This window comes from Hyla sarda, chromosome 6 (assembly GCF_029499605.1).
Source record: "Hyla sarda isolate aHylSar1 chromosome 6, aHylSar1.hap1, whole genome shotgun sequence".
Classification (NCBI taxonomy): Eukaryota; Metazoa; Chordata; class Amphibia; order Anura; family Hylidae; genus Hyla; species Hyla sarda.
Genome location: NC_079194.1, coordinates 243,153,801 through 243,177,183, shown reverse-complemented (window position 1 = coordinate 243,177,183; position 23,383 = coordinate 243,153,801). Strand labels below are relative to the sequence as shown.

Genomic DNA, 23,383 nt, shown 5'->3' with positions numbered 1-23,383 from the left:
CAGTGGGCATTCCGCTCCAGAAATTCCGCATTTGGGATTCGGCAAAATTCTAAGACATTTCTTTACATTTTGCACAGTTACGTTCAGAGCCCCATTAAAGTTAATGGGATTCTAAATTCAAGCGAAATCTGTGTTTTGAAAGCACTGAAATTCCGACCGAATTCCTATGGAATTCCGCTCAAATTCTGCAAATATGCAAAAAAAAATCTTCAGTCTTCTTTTCTGTGTGGAATAGCAGAAGTTCCACCGTGTGAACATAGCCTTAAACAGGAATGTATCCGTTCACTATTAGTGATGAGCGGCATAGGCCATATTCAAATTCGCCATATTTTGCGAATATATGGACAAATATATTCGCAAATTTTGCATATTCGTTTACTTTTTTCGTAATGAAATTCGCAAAATGCGCATGCACGATTATCTCTTTCAACTAACTACTTTCCTATTGTTTGCTAGGGATGTTGCTAACTTCTGGTAACTGTATTAGTATCCTTCCCATTGGCCCACAAGCTAAAAGAAGGGAGGGATCAGTGTCCTCTGAAAGTGCCGATATTCGCGAATTTTCGCAAATTCGCCTTCTTTGGACCACAAGCTGGAAGCAGGGAGGGATGACCACTTTTTATTTACATAGTACATATCATTGTGATGTGTACTGTGAAAAAGAAAAAAATGAATATTCCTCATAACGAATATATTTCACTATATTCAAAATATTCACGAAATCGCAAAATGCCGATATTCGCGATAAAAATTTGCTATTCGAATATTCACGCTCATCACTATTCACTATACTGAGATAGACTGATTCTACTGTAGTCTGCTTCAGGGTGCATTCACACGCTACTACTAGCAGCATGTTTCACGCTGCAGGAAACCTGCTGCGAGTTAGGCTACCATTGATTTGAATGGGTCCACAGACAGTCCGCAATAGTGTCAGATTTGCGGACTGTCCGAGGACCCATTTAAATCAATGGAAGCGTATCTCTCAGCGGGAAACTCGCTGCTAGCTACTAGCGTGTGAACGCACCCTCAAAGAGAATCGGTCAATTGCCATTTACATTCCAAGCTGCGGACACTGTTAGCTGCTAGGGTAGGGCTCCTTTCACACTACCGTTTATTCCCGGTAGTGTGACGGCCGTTATGAAGATAGCAGGAGAAAAATTTCTGCTTGCGCCATCTTTTTCTCCCGCTATCTTCGGCCGCAATAACAGACTTTAGAGGAATCCTATTCAAGTGAAAGGGATCCTCTTTGCCCGTTATAACTCCCGTTATACTCTGTTACAATAACGGATGATAATGGCTCGCAAAGTTGAAAAAAAAAGAGCCATTAACGTCCGTTTGTAACGGAGCAATTACACAGTGTGAAAGGAGCCTAAGGAGACACATGGTATATTTCATATATCTGCCTATTCTTCTATGACATAGAAAAACACTTTAATTCTTTAGTGCCATGTGTCAAATTGCTGAAGGATGGAACACCTCCTCTCTCCCCCTCCCAACCCTGTCTCTGCTTGGTTTACAGTCAGCTGGAAGCCGAGCCCTGTTTCCATATGTCTCACCTGTGCTGTGCATACAAATTGTGCGCAGGTGTGAGATTAGGTAACAGGGCCCTGCTTCCACCTGTCATTAAAGTAGGAACAGGTCAATATGCCAACCCATGGCACCTCAGGGGCTAGGGAACGCCTCTTTGACACTTTGCACCAGAGCATAAAAGCATTCTTTATTTGTTATAGAAGCACAGACAGATCTGTGGTAACGGGGTGTGATGAGGGCAGATGTTGTTACCCTAGGGGCAGATGGCATTAACCCCTTGTATTTGTGACGCCAGGGCGTGGTTTATCCTCACAACCACCTGAAGGTATACTGCTGGATCCTGGCACGGGTGCAATAATGACTCTGATGCCAAGTTACGGATAACGGTAGCTTTACTGAGGGTAGACAGTTGGTAAAGTCTTTACAGTTCAGCCAGGGCCCACGGAGGTGACCAGTGACTTGGAGAGCTTAAGGGCTTGCTGGGACTTGTAGTAGGACTGGACAATGTAATGCAGACCATGCTGACTTGACAGGGACTGACTTGACTTGAATGAAGACTGGCAAAGCTATGACTGTAGCTTACTCTGGACACACACACTAGGCACGACTGACCTCAGCAAAGACTTATTTCCAAAGAGAGCGAGCTAGCTTCACCCAGGGCTTATATGGGGGAGACTAGCAGGGAGCCCAAAGGTCACTCTTGGGGTCACCTGGTCACTGATACCTCCTGGGTAACAATCACATGACATATCACATGGTACAACTCTTAAAGCAACAAGACATTTTATAATACATTATAATGCAAAACATATGTACATGGGGGAAACAAGTACAAGGGAGCCCAGGGGATACTGAAGGGAGGCTGCTGGACAGGGCAGCGAGGGTACGGGGTAACATCTCCCGTACTGGGCCACCACAGATCTATAAACCATATATCATGTGTCTCATTGTCCTAACAGCTATCTAGCAGTGTCAGCAGTTTAGAATGTGAATTGCAGCTGACACATTCAACCTCTCTTCACCGGAACTGTTGAAACCTGTGTTATCTGCCATAGATTACAATAGGTTTTGTATTCATCAGATGCATCTGTTTAACTGAGTCTTATCTGATCTTTATAGGTTGGGTGTTGGGGATCAACTCACACTATGTAAAGGTGGCTGTGCAGCCATTGTAGACACTGGGACCTCACTGATCACTGGTCCAAAGGAAGAAGTTCTTGCCCTGCAGAAAGCTATTGGAGCCATCCCATTAACTCAAGGAGAGGTAAGGGGATTTTAATGTTTTTTTCTGCTACTACTAGGAAAACCAATTAGAAGTAAATGAAGTATATAATAGTAAAACACTACAGCCCATCAGTTCTCACTAGTTGTGCAGGTAATCTTATCATGCACATGTGGTGGAAATGAGCTGGGTGTATTAATGGGACAATACGAAAAGTATATAAAGGTAAAATGTACAAGTAAGCTCATAGGGACAGAGAATCTTCAGTAACCCCACTGAAGAAAGGTACATTTGTCCTTTCCAAATTCTGAAATGGTTATTCTGTTCATAGTGAACAACAGATTGCATTCAGCATCATGGTAAAAGGACGTACCAAGGAATTAGCTTTTACTTTTGCAGTGGTAGCTTATTTATCAAATTCAACAATTTGAAATTGTCGCAGATTTTTGCACAAGCTCATTCCCGCCCAGACCACACCTTTATGTCAAAACTTGTGCAGAGGAAAAGTTGACCAGTTGCCCATAGCAACCAATCAGATTGATTCTTTCATTGTAATAAAGGCCTCTGAAAATTTTAAGAAACTATCTGATTGGTTGCACAAGTGATCCTGCTGTCAGTATCCCTTTAAGTCCACCAGATCAAGAGCTGCTCCATGTCATTGGCTCTTTTCTCAAGCTCATAGAGGGGAGTTTGAAAACATACATTTTTGTTTCTTAACAACATTTAAAGGAGTAGTCCGGCGCGCACTTTTTTCCTTTTATCCCGTCCGGGCTGCAAAATAAAAGAAAACACACTTTCTCTTACCTGCCAACGATCCCCCGGAGCTCCGGTACACTCCGGTACAGGTGTTCGGTCCCTGGGCTGTATTCTTCTTACTTCCTGTTAGCCCGGCACGTCACACGGAGGATAGTCTGGAAAGGGGCATAAGAAGCAGCCCATTTATTGCATTGAGCAACATGCTTTTATCATGCCCTGTCTATTTTATGTTGAACAGTTCACCATCCTTGGGCCTTTGAACCAATAATAATGCATATGATCCCCTTTTAACATACCTTAAAATAAATAGAGGCCCAGACCAGACCCCCTTAAATATAGACTCCCTAAACACACCGACACCATAAACACGATGCAAACCCCAGACTTCCTCAATACATACATACCACAGACGAGACCTTTTAAACACAGACCACAGGCCACACCTAACTAAGTACAGACACCAGACCAGACTCCCAAATAAATATATTCCAGACTACACCTCCTAAAAAAGTACAAACCCCAACCACACCTCCTAAATAAGTACAAACCCCAGACCACACCTCCTAAATAAGTACAAACCCCAGACCACACCTCCTAAATAAGTACAAACCCCTGACCACACCTCCTAAATAAATACAGACCCTAAATAAAGAAGCCCAGGTCTTGGGCTGGTGCCAACCAGCGAGCCCCTGTGCAAGAAGTATACAGTAATAGCTAGTAGAGTATACATATCATTTGATTTCCTACTCCTGAATTAGTGTAAGATATTAAATATCCAACCCTAAGCTTACCTGAATGAGGCCAGTGATAAGCCGATAACCTATCTGAAGGAAACTTACTTGTAAGCAGCTTACCTGATTAAAACAACTTGTGATGTCTGAAACCCACTTATGATATTATATTGCCTGACTTCATTTCAACACGTGTGATTTCTTTGCAGTGACCTGGTAAAAACACTCTTGTTATGTTTATAAAAATCTTGTTATGTTGCATCTGCTTATTTAAAGGGGTATTCTGACTTTATACATCTTATCCCCCATGAATGGTGGGGGCGTGACGTGACGTCACTAGGGGGCGTGGCCATGACGTTATGTCCCTGTCTTGGAGGCACTGGCGGGCACAGAATGCCGGGGCTGCACCGAGATCGTGGAGGTCCCCAGCGGCGGGACCCCTGTAATCATACAACTTATCCTTTGGATATACAACATATCCTTTGGATAGGGGATAAGATGTATAAAGCCAGGAAACCCCTTTAATGGAAACCCAATTGTGAGGTCACAGCATATTATCTGTCTAAAACTTACTTGTGATGTCACAGGAATTATCTCATGGAAACACTTCTATGATGTCATAGCAGCTTACCTGACTGAAGCTAAACTGTCACAGTAGAATACCTGACTAAAAGACACTTTTCATGTCACAACAGCTTTCCTGGTGGAAACATTGTTGTGATGTCACAGTGTCTTACCTACATAAAGCCTACTTGTGATATGGGATGGAAAGACATTTGTGATGTCACAGCAGCTAACATAACAAACTTATCACAGAAGCTAAGGGAAGTCCTCAACAACACAAGTGCCTCGTCCAAAAACAGTTTATGATCTTATTTATTTCTAACTGCAGATTTGATGACATGGCGATAGTTATAGACCACCTCATTTATACTCTATAATTCTCATAATAAGCAGGGAATGCTATTGTGTTTTGAGCCCCTCTTGCCTGCAGGGCCCCTGTGCAGCAGCACACGTAACACTTATGGTATGTCTGCACACACCCAAATGCTACAATGTCCTCTGTGGCAGTGCCCAGGAATGAAGAGAGATAAGTATTTAGAGAGGACACCCGGGAGATGTGTCTGCTCATCCTGGGGTCCAGGGCACTCACACTAAGGCTCCTTTCACAATATGAATTTTTCCATTTACAAACTTCCGTCACATGTTACGTCACTACAGCTGCAAAACCCGGCTGTTACAAAACCCCTGACGGCAGTGACTAAATTGCATTGCAGAAAAATTACTGCATGCAGTAATTTTTCCGTCACGATGTCCCGTCACTGTATAATGCCCGTAATGAATTACGGGCATATACGGGTGCAAACGGGCAGTTACAAAACCCCATAGGCTGCAATGCAATTTAGTCACGGCCGTCAGGGGTTTTGTAACGGCCGGGTTTTGCAGCTGTAGTGGCGGAACATGTGACGGAAGTTTGTAAACGGAAAAATTCATAGTGTGAAAGGAGCCTAACTCAGCTTAAAGGTAAATTGGCCCTGTTCTGCAAATGAAAAAATAGTCCTTCATTATGAAAACCATATTACCTTCAACTTTTAAAGACATCATCTATTCTGACTGTGGATCTCAGCATAAAACTATTTTACTACAAATATGTCTTACAATGTAGTCCAGCCGAACTACAAATACATATATAAAGCAACGTAATGTCATAGAGAATCTCTTGTTTTGCAGTACATGGTACAGTGTGAGAAGGTCTCCTCATTACCTGTCATCTCTCTAAGACTTGGGGGTCGAGAATACACCCTGACAGGAGAACAGTATACACTGAAGGTAAGGTAGCGGGGCTGCTGGTGTTTACAGGGAGATTGTGTGCTACACTGCATAACTACTTGGGGAGAAGGATGTGGGGTGTAGTTATAGGGATTGTAGAGGTAGAAGTCACATCTGGATCCTGGTACCTGAGGAGCCCTGTGGCCCCTAAGCAACACAAGAACATTTCAATATTATAAATGTCAGTTTTTTGCATTGGGCCAGAAGATGCAAATTAAACATCTGACAAGATAACGGGGCAGCTTTACTGATTTCAGATGCAGTTTGCACCCAAAAACTGGTGTACATGCCTTGCACAACATTTGTACACTTTTGCACCTCTCCCACAAGGGTGCACAGGCTAACAGAAAAGGGAATTGGGAATCTCAACCTGTATTTTCCGTAAAAAATGCAATAAAATATTCTTCAGTATTTTTTGAAAAAAGAAAAAACTGCAGTGTCAAATTTAAAGGGGTACTCCGCTGCTCAAGGTTTGGAATAAAGTGTTCCGAACGCTGGAGCCGGCGTCGGGATCTCGTGATGTCATAGCCCTGCCCCCTCATGATGTCCTGCCCCCTCAATGCAAGTCTATGGAAGGGGGCGGGACAGCTGTCACACACCCTCCCATAGACTTGCCTTGAGCGGGTGGGGCGTGATGTCTTGAGGGGGCAGGGCTATGATGTCACAAGCTCCCGACCTTGGGCTCCAAACGTTGAGCAGCGGAGTACCCCTTTATTTCCCAAAAAAATTTTAATTACCAGTTAAAAAATCGGCACTGTGACTCTCCACTGTGACAAGGTCTAAGTCCCCAAACTCTATAAAACCTAGTATTTCTTACTTAATAGTCCTCTAGAATTTATTTACTGATGCTAGAGCTAGTCTGACACTTGTTATATCCCAACAGGTGACACAAGGAAGCCATGCAATCTGTGTGAGTGGCTTCATGGGACTCGATATTCCCCCTCCGGCAGGCCCCCTGTGGATTTTGGGAGATGTCTTCATCGGCCAATATTATACTGTATTTGATCGAGTTAATGACCGGGTTGGGTTTGCTAAAGCCAAGTGATGGAAGTACCGCATAAAGTCCCAGAAATTTCCGATCTTCCCATGAACTTAATGCAACAACTGCCGACAGCTACCGACTATGTGGCACTTAGTGGTAACATGCAAATAATTGACTTGTTTCATTTGCACCGAAATGTAGACTTATTTTTCGTCCACATTGAAATTGCCTGTATCCTAGTGCTTAGGTGAAGAAAGTCTAGTCACTCGATGCCTTTGGATAGCATATAGACTTTTTACCAATAATATCAAGCCGTAAATCAGAAACTGCAGTCTGGGGTAAAACTTAGTTACTGTATTTGTTAGGAGCACCTTCAATTGCTTTGTGGTTGTATATATTGTTAACACTACTAGTTATGTGCAAAAAGCAGGGGTTTGTTTTCCATTATAAGGTTGTGTTCCTAATGCATAAGAAGTACATACAGAATAAATACAATAAAAACCTTATGAGGAAATGCTTAGCTGTTAGTGTTATGTCCCCCTTTTATATTGTCATGTCCGGCACGGCTTCACTTCAATGGAGTTGATCTGGGTTGTGTTATCTATGCACTGACTTTTGTGTTTACCTGAAACAATGTAGGGTTCTTTCGAAAACAGAAGAAGATTCACAAATAAAATTTGTTGTAGACAGATCACTGTGTAAACGGGTTTATTGGGATCGGGCAACATATCTTCCTATGTGTGACCAGTTTTTAACATGTCTAAAAGACATGCAATATAAGTAAAAAATATTGGCAGTTTGAGGCCTTCACCCCTTTGTGATTTGAGCGCCATGTTCTTCATTCTCTCGCTGGCCATTCCCTTTAGAAAACTTTGTTCAGTGACAGATATCTCTCCCGACCCCACTCGACTGACCTTGCAGGCACTCAGAACAGGAGAAGGGAGTATAATGCTGTTCAATACCTCTGGTTGTGGCTTATCTTCCTTGAGAGCAAAAGAATCAAGCAAGTTAAAATCCAAATGCGTGATCCTTTTTAATCTGCCATCATGGGAGACCCACTTATATTATACTATATTAAAGGGGTACTCCGGCCCCAAGACATCTTATCCCCTATCCAAAGGATAGGGGATAAGATGTCTGATCGCGGGGGTTCCGTCTCTGGGGACCCGCGCAATCTAGCATGCAGCACCCACCTGCAAAGTACTGCCGGAAGCGCTGGAGGTTATCAGTCTTTTGCCTCCCGACCATGGGGACATAGTATCGTGATGTCACGACTCCGCCCCCGTGTAATGTCACGCCCCGCCCAATCAATGCAAGTCTATAGGAGGGGGCGTGGCGGCCGTCACTCCCCCTCCCATAGACTTCCATTGAGGGGGCGGGGCGTGACCTCACACGGGGGCGGAGTCGGGACATCAAAATACTCTGTCCCCATGGTCGGGAGGCAAAAGACTGATAACTAATGATGAACGGCATTGCCCGTATTCGAATTTGCGATATTTTGCGAATATATAGACGAATATTCATCTTATATTCGCAAATTTGTTATATTCGCATATGCGAATATTTGCATATTCGCGGATTCGAGGAAGAAAACAGTGAGGGGGTGGGCAACTTTACTATTGGTTGCTAGGGATGTTGTTGATAACCTCTGACAAGTGTATTTGCATCATTCTAATTGGCCCACAAGTGAAAAGAAGGAATATGCGAATATGCAGAAAAAAGTGAATATTCGTAATTTCTAATATATAGCGAATATATTTGCAATATTTGCGAATTTGTGATATTTGCAATAAAAATGCGAATATTCGCGCCCAACACTACTGATAACCTCCAGCGCTTCCGGCAGTACTTACAGGTGGGTGCTGCATGCTAGATTGCGGGGGTCCCCAGTGGCGGAACCCCCGCGATCAGACATCTTATCCCCTATCCTTTGGATAGGGGATAAGATGTCTTGAGGCCAGAGTACTTCTTTAAATAGCTGGATGATCCTGGAAGAATTGCTAGGTTCAGCCAACATTAATCTAATTTGCATGGCCCGCTACAGAGACAATGTGCCAATGTGAGAACCCCTCGCTGGCACAGATGGTCGTGAACTCACATGAGTCTGACTTTTATAACATGGTTGTGACAAAAGTTTGTGTAAAACTTCACTATATTAAAATTGTATTGTTTCCATGTGCAAACTACTGGGAATGTGTTCTGTAAAAACGAAAATACCCTTCAGTGTGTGTGCTTTTTGACCCATTTTGCCAGCATGCAAAATTTGTTCACTGGTTTGTTCAATGATCACACGTTCAGCACCAATGTGGGTACCAATAGATTTGTGTATACAGTATTTCCAGTGTATAGCATTACAAAATATAACTAAACTGGAGGAATTTCTAAGCAAGTTGTTCTTTCAATGTGTGTGATCCTTTCTCATATAGGTGAAGGCTAGTATTAATTTTGCATTAAAGGGGTACTCCAGTGGAAACATTTTTTTTTTAAATCAACAGGTGCAAGAAAGTTAAACAGATTTGCAAATTACTTTTATTTAAAAATCGTAATCCTTCCAGCACTTATCAGCTGCTGTATGCTCCAGAGGAAGTTGAGTTGTTCTTTTCTCTCTGACCACAGTGCTCTCTGCTGACACCTCTGTCCATGTCAGGAACTGTCCAGAGTAGGATAGGTTTGTTATGGGGATGTGCTCCTATTCTGGACAGTTCCTGACATGGACAGAGGTGTCAGCAGAGAGCACTGTGGTCAGACTGGAAAGAAATTAAAAAAGAAAAGAATTTCCTCTGGAGCATACAGCAGCTGATAAGTACTGGAAGCAGCTGCAACCATTAGATTTTGCATTAATAATTAGATTTAGGGACATTTTCATAGACTTTGCACTTGTAGGTGTCAGATGTCTTTATCCTTGCTCAATGCCATAATGATTGCCAGTAGTGTACATTAGATTACTTCATTTCATGTGTTTGATGCTAGAAATTTGATGTAAAATACAACATATTGGTTTGTCTTCTGTTTAAAGACATACTTGTAGGCAACTGTCAGCAGAATGCTCCTTCAGCTGACAGACGTTTCTCCCGATTTCATGTCTGCCATTGGAAAACAGTTGAGATGCCACCATACACATTTGATCCTTGGCCAACCCCATTAAAATTTATAGGTTCAGTCAACACTTTAGGTAATATAAGAGATATCATTAAGATATAGGTGGTATCAAAAATTCTTTATAATAATGACTACTAGTAGAACAGCAGATATATGTAGATACAGTAGGTAGGTACAGTGTTTCTTATGATACTATGATACTCCAAATATTTATGAAAACATTTAGTATAAAAATATTATAGAAAACTAGTTACTTGGGCATGATACAATCTTTGTATCTTTGCTTTGTACAAGGGCTTATATAGGGTGAAAAGAGAGATGTGCTCAGCAAAGACCCTTCTGCCACATAAAGACACCAATGTTAGAAATGGCGCATGGTAAGTGGGGGCCGTTGTAGATTTTGCGTTGGGGCCCATGGTAGTGATGTCCATCATTATGGCAGGAAAAATAACATTGCATTCTGTGCTACTCTTCCCATGAAGTATGATGAAATCTGTAAAGGAGGCTCCAGACAGAGACTGCAACACAGATTAGAGGGTCACTGCCCTGGTCCATGGTAACTAACTTCCCATGTTGGAAGTGCCTTGAACTCCGATCACTTTAAAGGGGTACTCAACTGGAAAACATTTTCTTTTAAATCAACTGATGTCAGAAAGTTAAACAGATTTATACATTACTTCTATAAAAAAAATCTTAAAGCGTACCCGTCAGATCCAACAATTTTTTTTAATATATCGCTCAGTACCTAATCCTGACCATGTACATTTAATTTTTATGTGTCTAGCACATTTATTTATTTTTTGATTACACTTTTAATTTAGCTCAGTAGTCTGAATTCCTCTCAAAGGGAGGAGGCGTGGCCTCACTGTGCAGGTCTCCGCCCCCTCCCTCAGTATGCTGTCTGCTCAAATCTCCCCTAGCATTAGCAAAACTACAACTCCCAGCTTGTCCTCACTGACAGTAGCGGGACACAAGCAGTCAGTGGGAGGATTTTTCCTCCAGCTTTGAGCCCTGAGCTCACATCTGTCAATCAACGAAGTGTGTCCATGACATAGATGATGACGGATGGACACAGCAGGACTTGTATGTGTCCAAGCAGGCAGGGGGGGCATTTGTTTGACTGGCTTTTTCAGTACGAAATACTGAAAAGAAAAAATGTGAAAGCAATTGCAAAGCCTATTGGTTTTGCATGTTTTACCACATATCATAAGTTTTTGTATCTGACAGTGCCCATTTAATTCTTCCAGTACTTATCAGCTGCTGAATGCTCCAGAGGAAGTTCTTTTCTTGTTGAATTTCCTTTCTGTCTGACCACAGTGCTCTCTGCTGACACCCCTGTCCATGTCAGGAACTGTCCAGAGCAAGAGAGTTTTGCTATGGGATTTGTTCCTACTCTGGACAGTTCCTAAAATAGACAGATATGTCAGCAGAGAGCACTGTGGTCAGACAGAAAGGAAATTCAAAAAGAAAAGAACTTCCCCTGTAGTATACAGCAGCTTATAAGTACTGAAAGAATTAAGATTTTTATATAGAAGTAATTTACAAATCTGTGTAACTTTCTGGCACCAGTTGATTTAAAAGAAAATGTTTTCCAGTGGAGTACCCCTTTAAGCGGAACTAGACAATCTGTATGGAGGTTCTAGCATATTATATGGAATGTACTGATGTATTCAAAATTCAGAAAATAAAGAACAAATCTTTCTATTGTCTCTGTTGTCTGTACTTTACTGGTGTAATGAGATAAATGGAAGAAGAGGCGACTGTCACAGAAGATAGACACTGCAGGTGCCAAGAAAGAACTAGCTTTTACAGGATCAGGCATGCTGAATTTTACAGATATGGATTGTCTGACTCAGGTATAAACAATGATTTACACATATAGTTATAATATTATTCTTGTCTGCATTAAATTAAATAAAAAATAAAGAAATCTTGCACTCTTTATGTGGAGCTGTCTCTCACGACCACATACATAGGTGAATGCTGTTTATATAGGTCTCTGGACTGGAATCTGTCATTACCAGCCTTGCTCTATCCTCCTTTGAAGATGACATATATGTCACCATGCACACATCCTATAAGCCACACCCATACATTTATACCTAGCACAATTGTATGTTGTGTAAGCTCCGGCTGCTGTAGTCTGTATGTCATGGACATTTCTACACAAAGAAAGTTACGAGCAGATCCGGAATCTTCATCAGGCAATTCTATGGAGTAGTATTAAAGGAGATATCCAGTGGTGAAAAACTTATCCCCTATCCTAAGGATAGGGGATAAGTTTGAGATCGCGGGGGTCCGACCGCTGGGGCCCCCTGCGATCTCTCTGTACAGGGGCCAGGCTCTCCGGCCAGATAGCGGGTGTTGACCACCGCACGAAGCGGCGGCCGACACGCGGCCCCTCGATACATCTCTATGGCAGAGCCGGAGATTGCCGAACGCAGCGCTCCGGCTCTGCCATAGAGTTGTATTGAGGGGGCGCGTCGGACGCCGCTTCGTGCGGAAGTCGACACGCCCCCATCCCGCGGGCTGTCGGGGCTCCAAACAGGAGATCGCGGGGGGCCCCAGCGGTCGGACCCCCTGCGATCAGCAACTTATCCCCTATCCTTAGGATAGGGGATAAGTTGTTCACCACTGAACTACTCCTTTAAGAGTTACAGAGGATGGCACTATCATTCTGTCACATAAGAGGACTTAGCTTTTTAGGACTTTTTACTCCTTTGAGGTGACCAAAAAACAAACAGCAATTCTGACATTGGCTATTATTTTTCACCTTTTGGAATAATAAAGTTCTGATTTAATATATACTGGCGATACCAGTTATGTCCATTTTTATTGTTTTCCTCTTATTCATATGATTCAGGCCACGTTCACACAATGGAAATTCTTAGTGTAATCTGACGAAAAAATCCTGCTCGGAAATTCAGTAGCGGCAGAATCCGAATTGTGGTAGCCACAGGGAGTTAGTAGAAATACCTGATCACTTCATGAAGCCAGGGCACTGTTATCCTATACACGGTCTGAGGTTGGAGACAGCTTCTCCTGGGCCAGACACGAGGAGTAAATGAACACACCCACGTCAGGTTACGGATATCTGTCTTTACTAAGCTGGTGCAGATGTTAATACACAAACAGCTGGCCTTGGTGTGAGAGGATGCAGCGTAACCCCTTGGGAGCCCTGTTGCCTTGCTGGGACTTGTGGTGCTTTCACCAAATACTGACTTGTAAGACGGGTAGATAAATCCTGGTAGGTAGGGTTCTGTCAAGGTATTGAAGCCTTCTCTGCATGGACATGAACTTCCACTGTGTGAGAGATCCTTGCAGAATGACCAGATGAAGTAGATTTGAGCTAGGCCTTCCCTTAGAGCACACAGCACACCTCCCGAAAGCAGTCCGAAGCTACAGGATAACCATTGGTGCTGGGACACCACACAATGCTTTCAAAAGGATTCTGTGGCATTGTGCAGACGGCGGAATATCTGCATTGGAAATATCTGCAATGGAAATATCTGCATTGGAAATATCTGCATTGGAAATATCTGCATTGCAATTTCCGAGTGGTGCTAGCATTTTCTGCTGCTATTCGTGGAATATCCATCCGTGTTTTCCGGACGGACATTCCACATATTTTACGTCATGTGAACATGGCCAAAAGTGGAAAAGGTTTTTTTTTTCTTAATTTTCTAATACTTGTTTTTTTATGTTTTTAAATCTTTTACTTACTTTTTTGTTGATACTTATGGGACTTGATAGCTTGCAGTATGATACACGGCAATACATCTGTGTTATAGTGTATTGGTCTGTAAACCGGTCAGTTACTTTTGGTCAGTGGTCTCCTAAATGTGGACCTTAACCCCTTAATAACAATGGATGTAAATGTACGTCACTTACCGCACCATGACGTACATTTATGCTCCGCCATGACCACGAGCACGGGTCCATGCGCAGCAGGTCCTGTGATCGTGCAGATGTCTGCCATTAACCCCTTAGATGCCATGATCGATACAGATCACAGCATATGCGGCAGTGCGGTACTTTATATGGATGATCGGATCGCCCACAGCGCTGTCGCGGGGATCCGATCTTCCATAATGGCGGACGAAGGTCCCCTCACCTGCCTCCTTCCGTCTCCAGGGGTCTTCTGCTCTGGTCTGAGATCGAGCAGACCAGAGCAGAAGACGACCGATAACACTGATCAGTGCTATACCCTATGCATAGCACTGAACAGTATTAGCAATCAGTATTAGTTCTCTATGGTGACTATTAACCCCTTAAGGACTCAGGGTTTTTCAGTTTTTGCACTTTCGTTTTTCCCTCCTTACCTTTTAAAAATCATAACCCTTTCAATTTTCCACCTAAAAATTCATATTATGGCTTATTTTTTGCGTCGCCAATTCTACTTTGCAGTGACAATAGTCATTTTACCCAAAATGCACGGCGAAATGAAGAAAAAAATCATTGTGCGACAAGATTGAAGAAAAAACGCAATTCTTTAACTTTTGGGGGCTTCCGTTTCTACGCAGTGCATATTTCGGTAAAAATTACACCTTATTATTTTGTAGGTCCATACGGTTAAAATGATACCCTACTTATATAGGTTTGATTTTGTCGTACATCTGGAAAAAATCATAACTACATGCAGGAAAATTTATACGTTTAAAAATGTAATCTTCTGACCCCTATAACTTTTTTATTTTTCCAAGTACAGGACGGTATGAGGACTAATTTTTTTGCGCCGTGATCTGAAGTTTTTACCGGTATGATTTTTGTTTTGATCGGACTTTTTGATCACTTTTTATTCATTTTTTAATGGTATAAAAAGTGACCAAAATGCGCTTTTTTGGACTTTGGAATTTTTTTGCGCGTACGCCATTGACCGTGCGGTTTAATTAATGATATATTTTTATAGTTCGGACATTTAAGCACGCGGCAATACCACATATGTTTATTTTATTTTTTTTACACTGTTTTATTTTTTTTATGGGAAAAGGGGGGTGATTCAAACTTTTATTAGGGAAGGGGTTAAATGACCTTTATTAACACTTTTTTTTTTAACTTTTTTTTTTGCAGTGTTATAGGTCCCATAGGGACCTATAACACTGCACACACTGATCTCTCATCCTGATCACAGGCGTGTATTAACACGCCTGTGATCAGTGTTATCGGCACTTGACTGCTCCCGCCTGGATCTCAGGCACGGAGCAGTCATTCGCCAATCGGACACCGAGGAGGCAAGTAAGGGCCCTCCCGGTGTCCTGCAAGCTGTTCGGAACGCCGCGATTTCACCGCGGCGGTCCCGAACAGCCCGACTGACCAGCCGGGTCACTTTCACTTTCACTTTAGAAGCGGCGGTCAGCTTTGACCGCCGCTTCTAAAGGGTTAATACCGCACATGTGTGGTATTAGCCGCGGGTCCCGGCCGTTGAGCGCCGAGACCGACTCGATATTATATTGCGGGAGCCGGCGCAGGACGTAAATATACGTCCTGCGTCGTTAAGGGGTTAAAGTGTAAAAAAATAAAAAATAAAAACAAATAGAAAAATCCCCAATAAAAATGTAAATCATCAGTTTTTCCCATTTTACCCTACAAAAAAAACATAAAAAATTATTAATACACATATTTGGTATCACCACGTGTGTAAAAGTCTGAACTATTAAAATATATTGTTCATTATCCCCTACGGTGAACGGCGTAAATGTAAAAAAATTAACGATAAAAACTACAGATCACGGCGCAAAAAATGAGCCCTCATACCACCCCGTATACAGAAAAATGTAAAAGTTATAGGTAGTCAAAATAGGGCAATTTCAAACATACTAATTTTGATAAAATAGTTTGAGATTTCTTTAACCCCTTAAGGACATAGGGCGTATCCATACGCCCCCGTTTCCAAGTCCTTAAGGACCGAGGGCGTATGGATACGCCCTGAGCATTTCCGGCCCCCGCCGCTAGCCGGAGGGGAGCCGGGGCCGGATGCCTGCTGAAATCGTTCAGCAGGCATCCTGGCATATCGCCCAGGGGGGTCATTATGTCCCCCCATGTCAGCGATTGCCACAGATCGCTGGACAATTCAGTCCAGCGATCTGCGGCGGATTCCGGGTCAATCGGGTCTCCAGTGACCCGATGACCCGGAATTACTGGCTGATCGGGGCCGTCAGAGATGGCCCCGAACAGACAGAGCCAGCAGGGGTGAGGTGGCACTGGTGCCACCTCACGATCGCCCTGATTCGTCGGCCGGAATCCGGCCGACCAATCAGGGCGCCTGCTGCGGGTGTCACTCCCGCAACCCGCTCCGCCCCTCTTCCGGAGGACGTGAGCGGGTGCGGGCAGGAGACCCCGGGTGCTGGGGACCCCGATCCCCGGCGTCCCTGTTGGGATCGGGGCCCCAGGAGCGGCGGCGGCGAGGGACTGACCTGTTCCCTGAGCAGCAGCAGGAGGTGAGTGACAGCCTCCTGCTGTTGCTTAGCAACAGCTCCCAGCATGCAAAAAGGGCATGCTGGGACTTGAAGTTTTGCAACAGCTGGAGGCACATTCTTTCTATGGAAAAGTGTACCTTCAGCTGTTGTATAACTACAACTCCCAGCTTGCACAATCAGCTAAAGTGCATGCTGGGAGTTGTAGTGGTGCATCTGGTGGTTGCATAACTACAACTCCCAGCATGCCCGTTGGCTGTCGGTGACTGCTGAGAGTTGTAGTTTTGCAACAGCTGAAGGCACACTGAGTTAAGTAGCAAACCAGTGTGTCTCCAGCTGTTGCATAACTACAATCCCCAGCATCCCCAGCCAATGTAGTATGCCTCCGGCTGTTGCATAACTACAAGACCCAGCATGCCCTTCCGCTGTCCGTACATGCTGGTGGTTGTAGCTTTTGCAACAGCTGAAGGTACACTGGTTGCAAAACACTGAGTTTGTTACCAAACTCAGTGTTTCACAACCTGTGTGTCTCCAGCTGTTGCAAAACTACAACTCCCAGCATGCACTGATAGACCGTACATGCTGGGAGTTGTAGTTTTGCAACAGCTGGATGTCCCCCCCCCCCCCCCCAATGTGAACGTACAGGGTACACTCACATGGGTGGAGGATTACAGTAAGTATCCGGCTGCAAGTTTGAGCTGCGGCAAATTTTCTGCTGCAGCTCAAGCTGCCAGCGAGAAACTACTGTGAACCCCCGCCCGTGCGACTGTACCCTAAAAACACTACACTACACTAACACACAATAAAATAAAAAGTAAAAAACACTACATATACACATACCCCTACACAGCCCCCCTCCCCAATAAAAATGACAAACGTCTGGTACGCCACTGTTTCCAGAACGGAGCCTCCAGCTGTTGCAAAACAACTACTCCCAGTATTGCCAGATAGCCACTGACTGTCTAGGCATGCTGGGAGTTTTACAACAGCTGGAGGCCCCCTGTTTGGGAATCACTGGCGTAGAATACCCCTATGTCCACCCCTATGCAATCCCTAATTTAGGCCTCAAATGCGCATGGCGCTCTCACTTTGGAGCCCTGTCGTATTTCAAGGCAACAGTTTAGGGCCACATATGGGGTATCGCCGTACTCGGGAGAAATTGGGCTTCAAATTTTGGGGGTATTTTCTGCTATTACCCTTTTTAAAAATGTAACATTTTTGGGAAAACAAGCATTTTAGGTAAAAAAAAATATTTTTTTTTACATATACAAAAGTCATGAAACACCTGTGGGGTATAAAGGTTCACTTAACCCCTTGTTACGTTCCCCGAGGGGTTTAGTTTCCAAAATGGTATGCCATGTGTTTTTTTTTTTGCTGTCCTGGCACCATAGGGGCTTCCTAAATGCGGCATGCCCCCAGAGCAAAATTTGCTTTCAAAAAGCCAAATGTGACTCCTTCTCTTCTGAGACCTGTAGTGCACCAGCAGAGCACTTTTCACCCCCCATATGGGGTGTTTTCTGAATCGGGAGAGATTGTGCTTAAAATTTTGGGGGGTGTTGTCTGCTATTACCCTTTTTAAAAATGTAAACATTTTGGGAAATCAAGCATTTTAGGTAAAAAAAATTAAAAATTTTTCACATATGCAAAAGTCGTGAAACACCTGTAGGGTATTAAGGTTCAAATTACCCCTTGTTACGTTCCCTGAGGGGTCTAGTTTCCAAAATGGTATGCCATGTGTTTTTTTTTTTTTTGTTCTGGCACCATAGGGGCTTCCTAAATGCGGCATGCCCCCAGAGCAAAATTTGCTTTCAAAAAGCCAAATGTGACTCCTTCTCTTCTGAGACCTGTAGTGCGCCAGCAGAGCAATTTTCACCCCCATATGGGGTGTTTTCTGAATCGGGAGAAATTGGGTTTCAAATTTTGGGGGGTATTTTCTGCTATTACCCTTTTTAAAAATGTTAAATTTTTGGGAAACCAAGCATTTTAGGTAAAAAAAAATTATTTTTTTTACATATGCAAAAGTCGTGAAACACCTGTAGGGTATTAAGGTTCACTTTACCCCTTGTTACGTTCCCTGAGGGGTCTAGTTTCCAAAATAGTATGCCATGGTTTTTTTTTGCTGTCCTGGCACCATAGGGGCTTCCTAAAGGTGACATGCCCCCCAAAAACCATTTGTCGCACCTTCCCTTCTGAGCCCTCTACTGCGCCCGCTGAACAATTAACATAGACATATGAGGTATGTGCTTACTCGAGAGAAATTGGGTTTCAAATACAAGTAAAAATTTTCTCCTTTTTACCCCTTGCAAAAATTCAAAAATTGGGTCTACAAGAACATCCGAATGCAAAAAATGAAGATTTTGAATTTTCTCCTTCACTTTGCTGCTATTCCTGTGAAACACCTAAAGGGTTAATACACTTACTGAATGTCGTTTTGAATACTTTGGGGGGTTTAGTTTTTATAATGGGGTCTTTTATGGGGTATTTCTAATATGAAGACCCTTCAAATCCACTTCAAACCTGAACTGGTCCATGAAAAATAGCGAGTTTGAAAATTTTTTGAAAAATTTCAAAATTGCTGCTGAACTTTGAAGCCCTCTGGTGTCTTCCAAAAGTAAAAACTCATAAATTTTATGATGCAAACATAAAGTAGACATATTGTATATGTGAACCCCAAAAAATATTATTTTGAATATCCATTTTCCTTACAAGCAGAGAGCTTCAAAGTTAGAAAAATGCTAAATTTTCATTTTTTTCATCAAATTTGGGGATTTTTCACAAAGAAAGGATGCAAGTTACCATAAAATTTTACCACTAAGTTAAAGTAGAATATGTCACGAAAAAACAATCTCGGAATCAGATTGATAACTAAAAGCATTCCAGAGTTATTAATGTTTAAAGTGACAGTGGTCAGAATTGCAAAAAATGCTCTGGTCCTTAAGGTGAAAAAGGGCTCGGTCCTTAAGGGGTTAAAGCAGTACAGTTATAGAAAAGCATATATCATGGGTATCATTTTAATTGTATTGACCCACAGAATAAAGAAAACATGTAATTTTTACCATAAAGTGTACAGCGTGAAAACAAAACCTTCCAACATTTGCTAAATTTTTTTCAATTTTGCCACATAAATAATATTTTTTGGGTTGAACCGTACATTTTATGCTAAAATAAGTTATGTCATTACAAAGTACAATTTTTGACACAAACAAACAAGCCCTCATGGGTCTGTGGATGGAAATATAAAATATGAGTTGTAGAAGGCGAGGAGGAAAAAACAAAAATGCTAAAATAAAATTGGCCTGGTCCTTAAGGGGTTAACCCCTTAACGACGCAGGACGTATATTTACGTCCTGCGCCAGCTCCCGCGATATGAAGCGGGATCGCGCCGCGATCCCGCATCATATCGCGCCGGTCCCGGCGCTCATCAACGGCCGGGACCCGCGGCTAATACCACACATCGCCGATCGCGGCGATGTGCGGTATTAACCCTTTAGAGGCAGCGGTCAAAGCTGACCGCCGCTTCTAAAGTGAAAGTGACCCGGCTGCTCAGTCGGGCTGTTCGGGACCGACGCTGTGAAATCTCGGCGTCCCGAACAGCTGACCGGACACCAGGAGGGCCCTTACCTGCCTCCTCGGTGTCCGATCGACGAATGACTGCTCTGTGCCTGAGATCCAGGCAGGAGCAGTCAAGCGCCGATAACACTGATCACAGGCGTGTTAATACACGCCTGTGATCTGTGTAAAAGATCAGTGTGTGCAGTGTTATAGGTCCCTATGGGACTTATAACACTGCAAAAAAAAGTGTTAATAAAGGTCATTTAACCCCTTCCCTAATAAAAGTTTGAATCACCCCCCTTTTCCCATAAAAAAATAAAACAGTGTAAAAGAAAAAAATAAATAAACATATGGGGTATCGCCACGTGCGTAAATGTCCGAACTATAAAAATATATTATTAATTAAACCGTACGGTCAATGGCGTACGCGCAAAAAAATTCCATAGTCAAAAAAAGTGCATTTTTGGTCACTTTTTATAGTTACATAGTTACATAGTTAGTACGGTCGAAAAAAGACATATGTCCATCAAGTTCAACCAGGGAATTAAGGGGTAGGGGTGTGGCGCGATATTGGGGAAGGGATGGGATTTTATATTTCTTCATAAGCATTAATGTTGTTTTGTTCCATAAATGTATCTAATCCTATTTTAAAGCTGTTAATTGTTCCTGCTGTGACCAGTTCCTGAGGTAGACCGTTCCATAAATTCACAGTCCTCACGGTAAAGAAGGCGTGTCGCCCCTTGAGACTAAACTTTTTCTTCTCCAGACGGAGGGAGTGCCCCCTCGTCCTTTGGGGGGGTTTAACCTGGAACAGTTTTTCTCCATATTTTTTGTATGGGCCATTAATATACTTATATACGTTTATCATATCCCCCCTTAAACGTCTCTTCTCAAGACTAAACAATTGTAACTCCTTTAATCGCTCCTCATAGCTAAGATGTTCCATGCCCCATATTAGTTTAGTCGCGCGTCTCTGCACCCTTTCCAACTCCGCAGTGTCCCTTTTATGGACAGGTGCCCAAAACTGAACAGCATATTCCAGGTAAGGCCGTACCAATGCTTTATAAAGGGGGAGTATTATGTCCCTGTCCCTTGAGTCCATGCCTCTTTTTATACATGACAATATCCTGCCGGCTTTGGAAGCAGCAGCCTGACATTGCATGCTATTCTGTAGTCTGTGATCTACAAGTACACCCAGATCCTTCTCTACCAGTGACTCTGCCAGTTTAATCCCCCCTAAGACATACGATGCATGCAGGTTATTAGTACCCAGATGCATAACTTTACATTTATCCACATTGAACCTCATTTGCCAAGTGGATGCCCAGACACTTAGTCTATCCAAGTCATCTTGTAACTTATGCACATCCTCTATAGACTGTACCGTGCTACAAAGCTTGGTGTCATCTGCAAAGATAGAAACAGAGCTGTTAATGCCATCCTCTATATCATTGATAAATAAATTAAACAACAGCGGGCCCAGTACTGAACCTTGGGGTACACCACTAATAACCGGGGACCAATCAGAGTACGAATCATTGACCACCACTCTCTGGGTACGATCCATGAGCCAGTGTTCAATCCAGTTACAAACTAAAATTTCCAAGCCCAAGGACCTTAACTTACCTGTCAGACGTCTATGAGGGACAGTATCAAACGCTTTGGCAAAATCCAGAAACACTATATCCACAGCCATTCCTCTGTCAAGGCTTCTACTCACCTCTTCATAAAAGCAAATTAGATTGGTTTGACAACTTCTATCCTTAGTAAACCCATGCTGGCTATCACTTATAATACAATTATCCCCTATGTATTCCTGTATGTAATCCCTTATAAGTCCTTCAAACAATTTACCCACAATGCACGTTAGACTTACCGGTCTATAGTTTCCTGGGGAAGACCTAGAGCCCTTTTTGAAGATTGGCACCACATTCGCCTTGCGCCAGTCCCTTGGCACAATACCAGACACCAGAGAATCTCTAAATATCATGAGCAGGGGTACAGATATTACTGAACTTACCTCTCTAAGAACTCTTGGGTGTAGTCCATCCGGCCCTGGGGATTTGCTTACATTTACTTTACTTAACTTACCTTGTACCATCTCTACATTAAGCCAGTTCAGTACATTACATGATGTGTTACCAGCACTGACCTGGCCAATGTCATCTCCTTCTTCCATAGTTTATACAGAACTAAAGAACCCATTCAGTAGCTCCGCCTTCTCTTGATCGCCCGTGACAACCTCCCCATTATCATTATTAAGGGGTCCTACATGCTCTGTCCTTGTTTTTTTTGCATTTATATATCTAAAAATATACCATTAAAAAATTAATAAAAAGTGATCAAAAAGTCTGATCAAAACAAAAATCATACGGATAAAAACTTCAGATCACGGCGCAAAAAATGAGCCCTCATACCGCCCCGTACGTGGAAAAATAAAAAAGTTATAGGGGTCAGAAGATGACATTTTTAAACGTATAAATTTTCCTGCATGTAGTTATGATTTTTTCCAGAAGTCCGACAAAATCAAACCTATATAAGTAGGGTATCATTTTGATCGTATGGACCTACAGAATAAAGATAAGGTGTCATTTTTACCGAAATATGCACTGCGTAGAAACGGAAGCCCCCAAAGTTACAAAATGGCGTTTTTTCTTCGATTTTGTCGCACAATGATTTTTTTTTCCGTTTCGCCGTGCATTTTTGGGTAAAATGACTGATGTCACTGCAAAGTAGAATTGACGATGCAAAAAATAAGCCATAATATGGATTTTTAGGTGGAAAATTGAAAGGGTTATGATTTTTAAAAGGTAAGGAGGAAAAAACGAAAGTGCAAAAACGGAAAAACCCTGAGTCCTTAAAGGGTACCTCTCATCAAAAAAACTTTTGATATATTATAGATTAATGTATGCAGAATAACTTTACAATTGCATGTTATTAAAAAATATGCTTCTTTCTATTTAATTTTCCACTTTGAAGAAATGACCACTAGGGGTCTCCCTACCAGTCCTGGCAGCAAGCATTTCAGACTCATGCTGGAGTCCTAAACACTACGAGCTGCCAGTCTGCTTTGTTCACAAAGGAGAACACTCAGAGCTGCCAGCCTGCTTTGTTCACAGCCTGTTTGGCTGTGAACAAAGCAGGCTGGCAGCTCTGAGTGTTTAGGACTCCAGCATGAGTCAGAAATGCTTGCTGACAGGACTGATCGGGAAAAATACAATAGAAAGAAGCATATTTTTCATTAACATGCTATTGGAAAGTTATT

At 42.7% G+C, this 23,383-nt stretch overlaps 2 protein-coding genes across 2 annotated transcripts in view; one reads left to right on the top strand and one right to left on the bottom strand.

Moving 5' to 3' along the window:
* The window catches only part of SYT8 (synaptotagmin 8), a 153,894-nt gene extending 149,549 nt beyond the window's left edge, over positions 1–4,345 (bottom strand). The window contains exon 1 of the mRNA XM_056526837.1: positions 3,560–4,345. The gene's annotated coding sequence lies outside the window, so the exon portion shown is untranslated. The remainder of the gene's footprint in view (positions 1–3,559) is intronic.
* The window catches only part of CTSD (cathepsin D), a 29,755-nt gene extending 22,010 nt beyond the window's left edge, over positions 1–7,745 (top strand). The window contains exons 7-9 of the mRNA XM_056526843.1: positions 2,653–2,797; positions 5,974–6,072; positions 6,956–7,745. Of these exons, the coding sequence (XP_056382818.1) occupies positions 2,653–2,797; positions 5,974–6,072; positions 6,956–7,117 (406 nt within the window). The 3' untranslated portion in view covers positions 7,118–7,745. The remainder of the gene's footprint in view (positions 1–2,652; positions 2,798–5,973; positions 6,073–6,955) is intronic.
* The last annotated feature ends 15,638 nt before the right edge of the window (positions 7,746–23,383 follow it).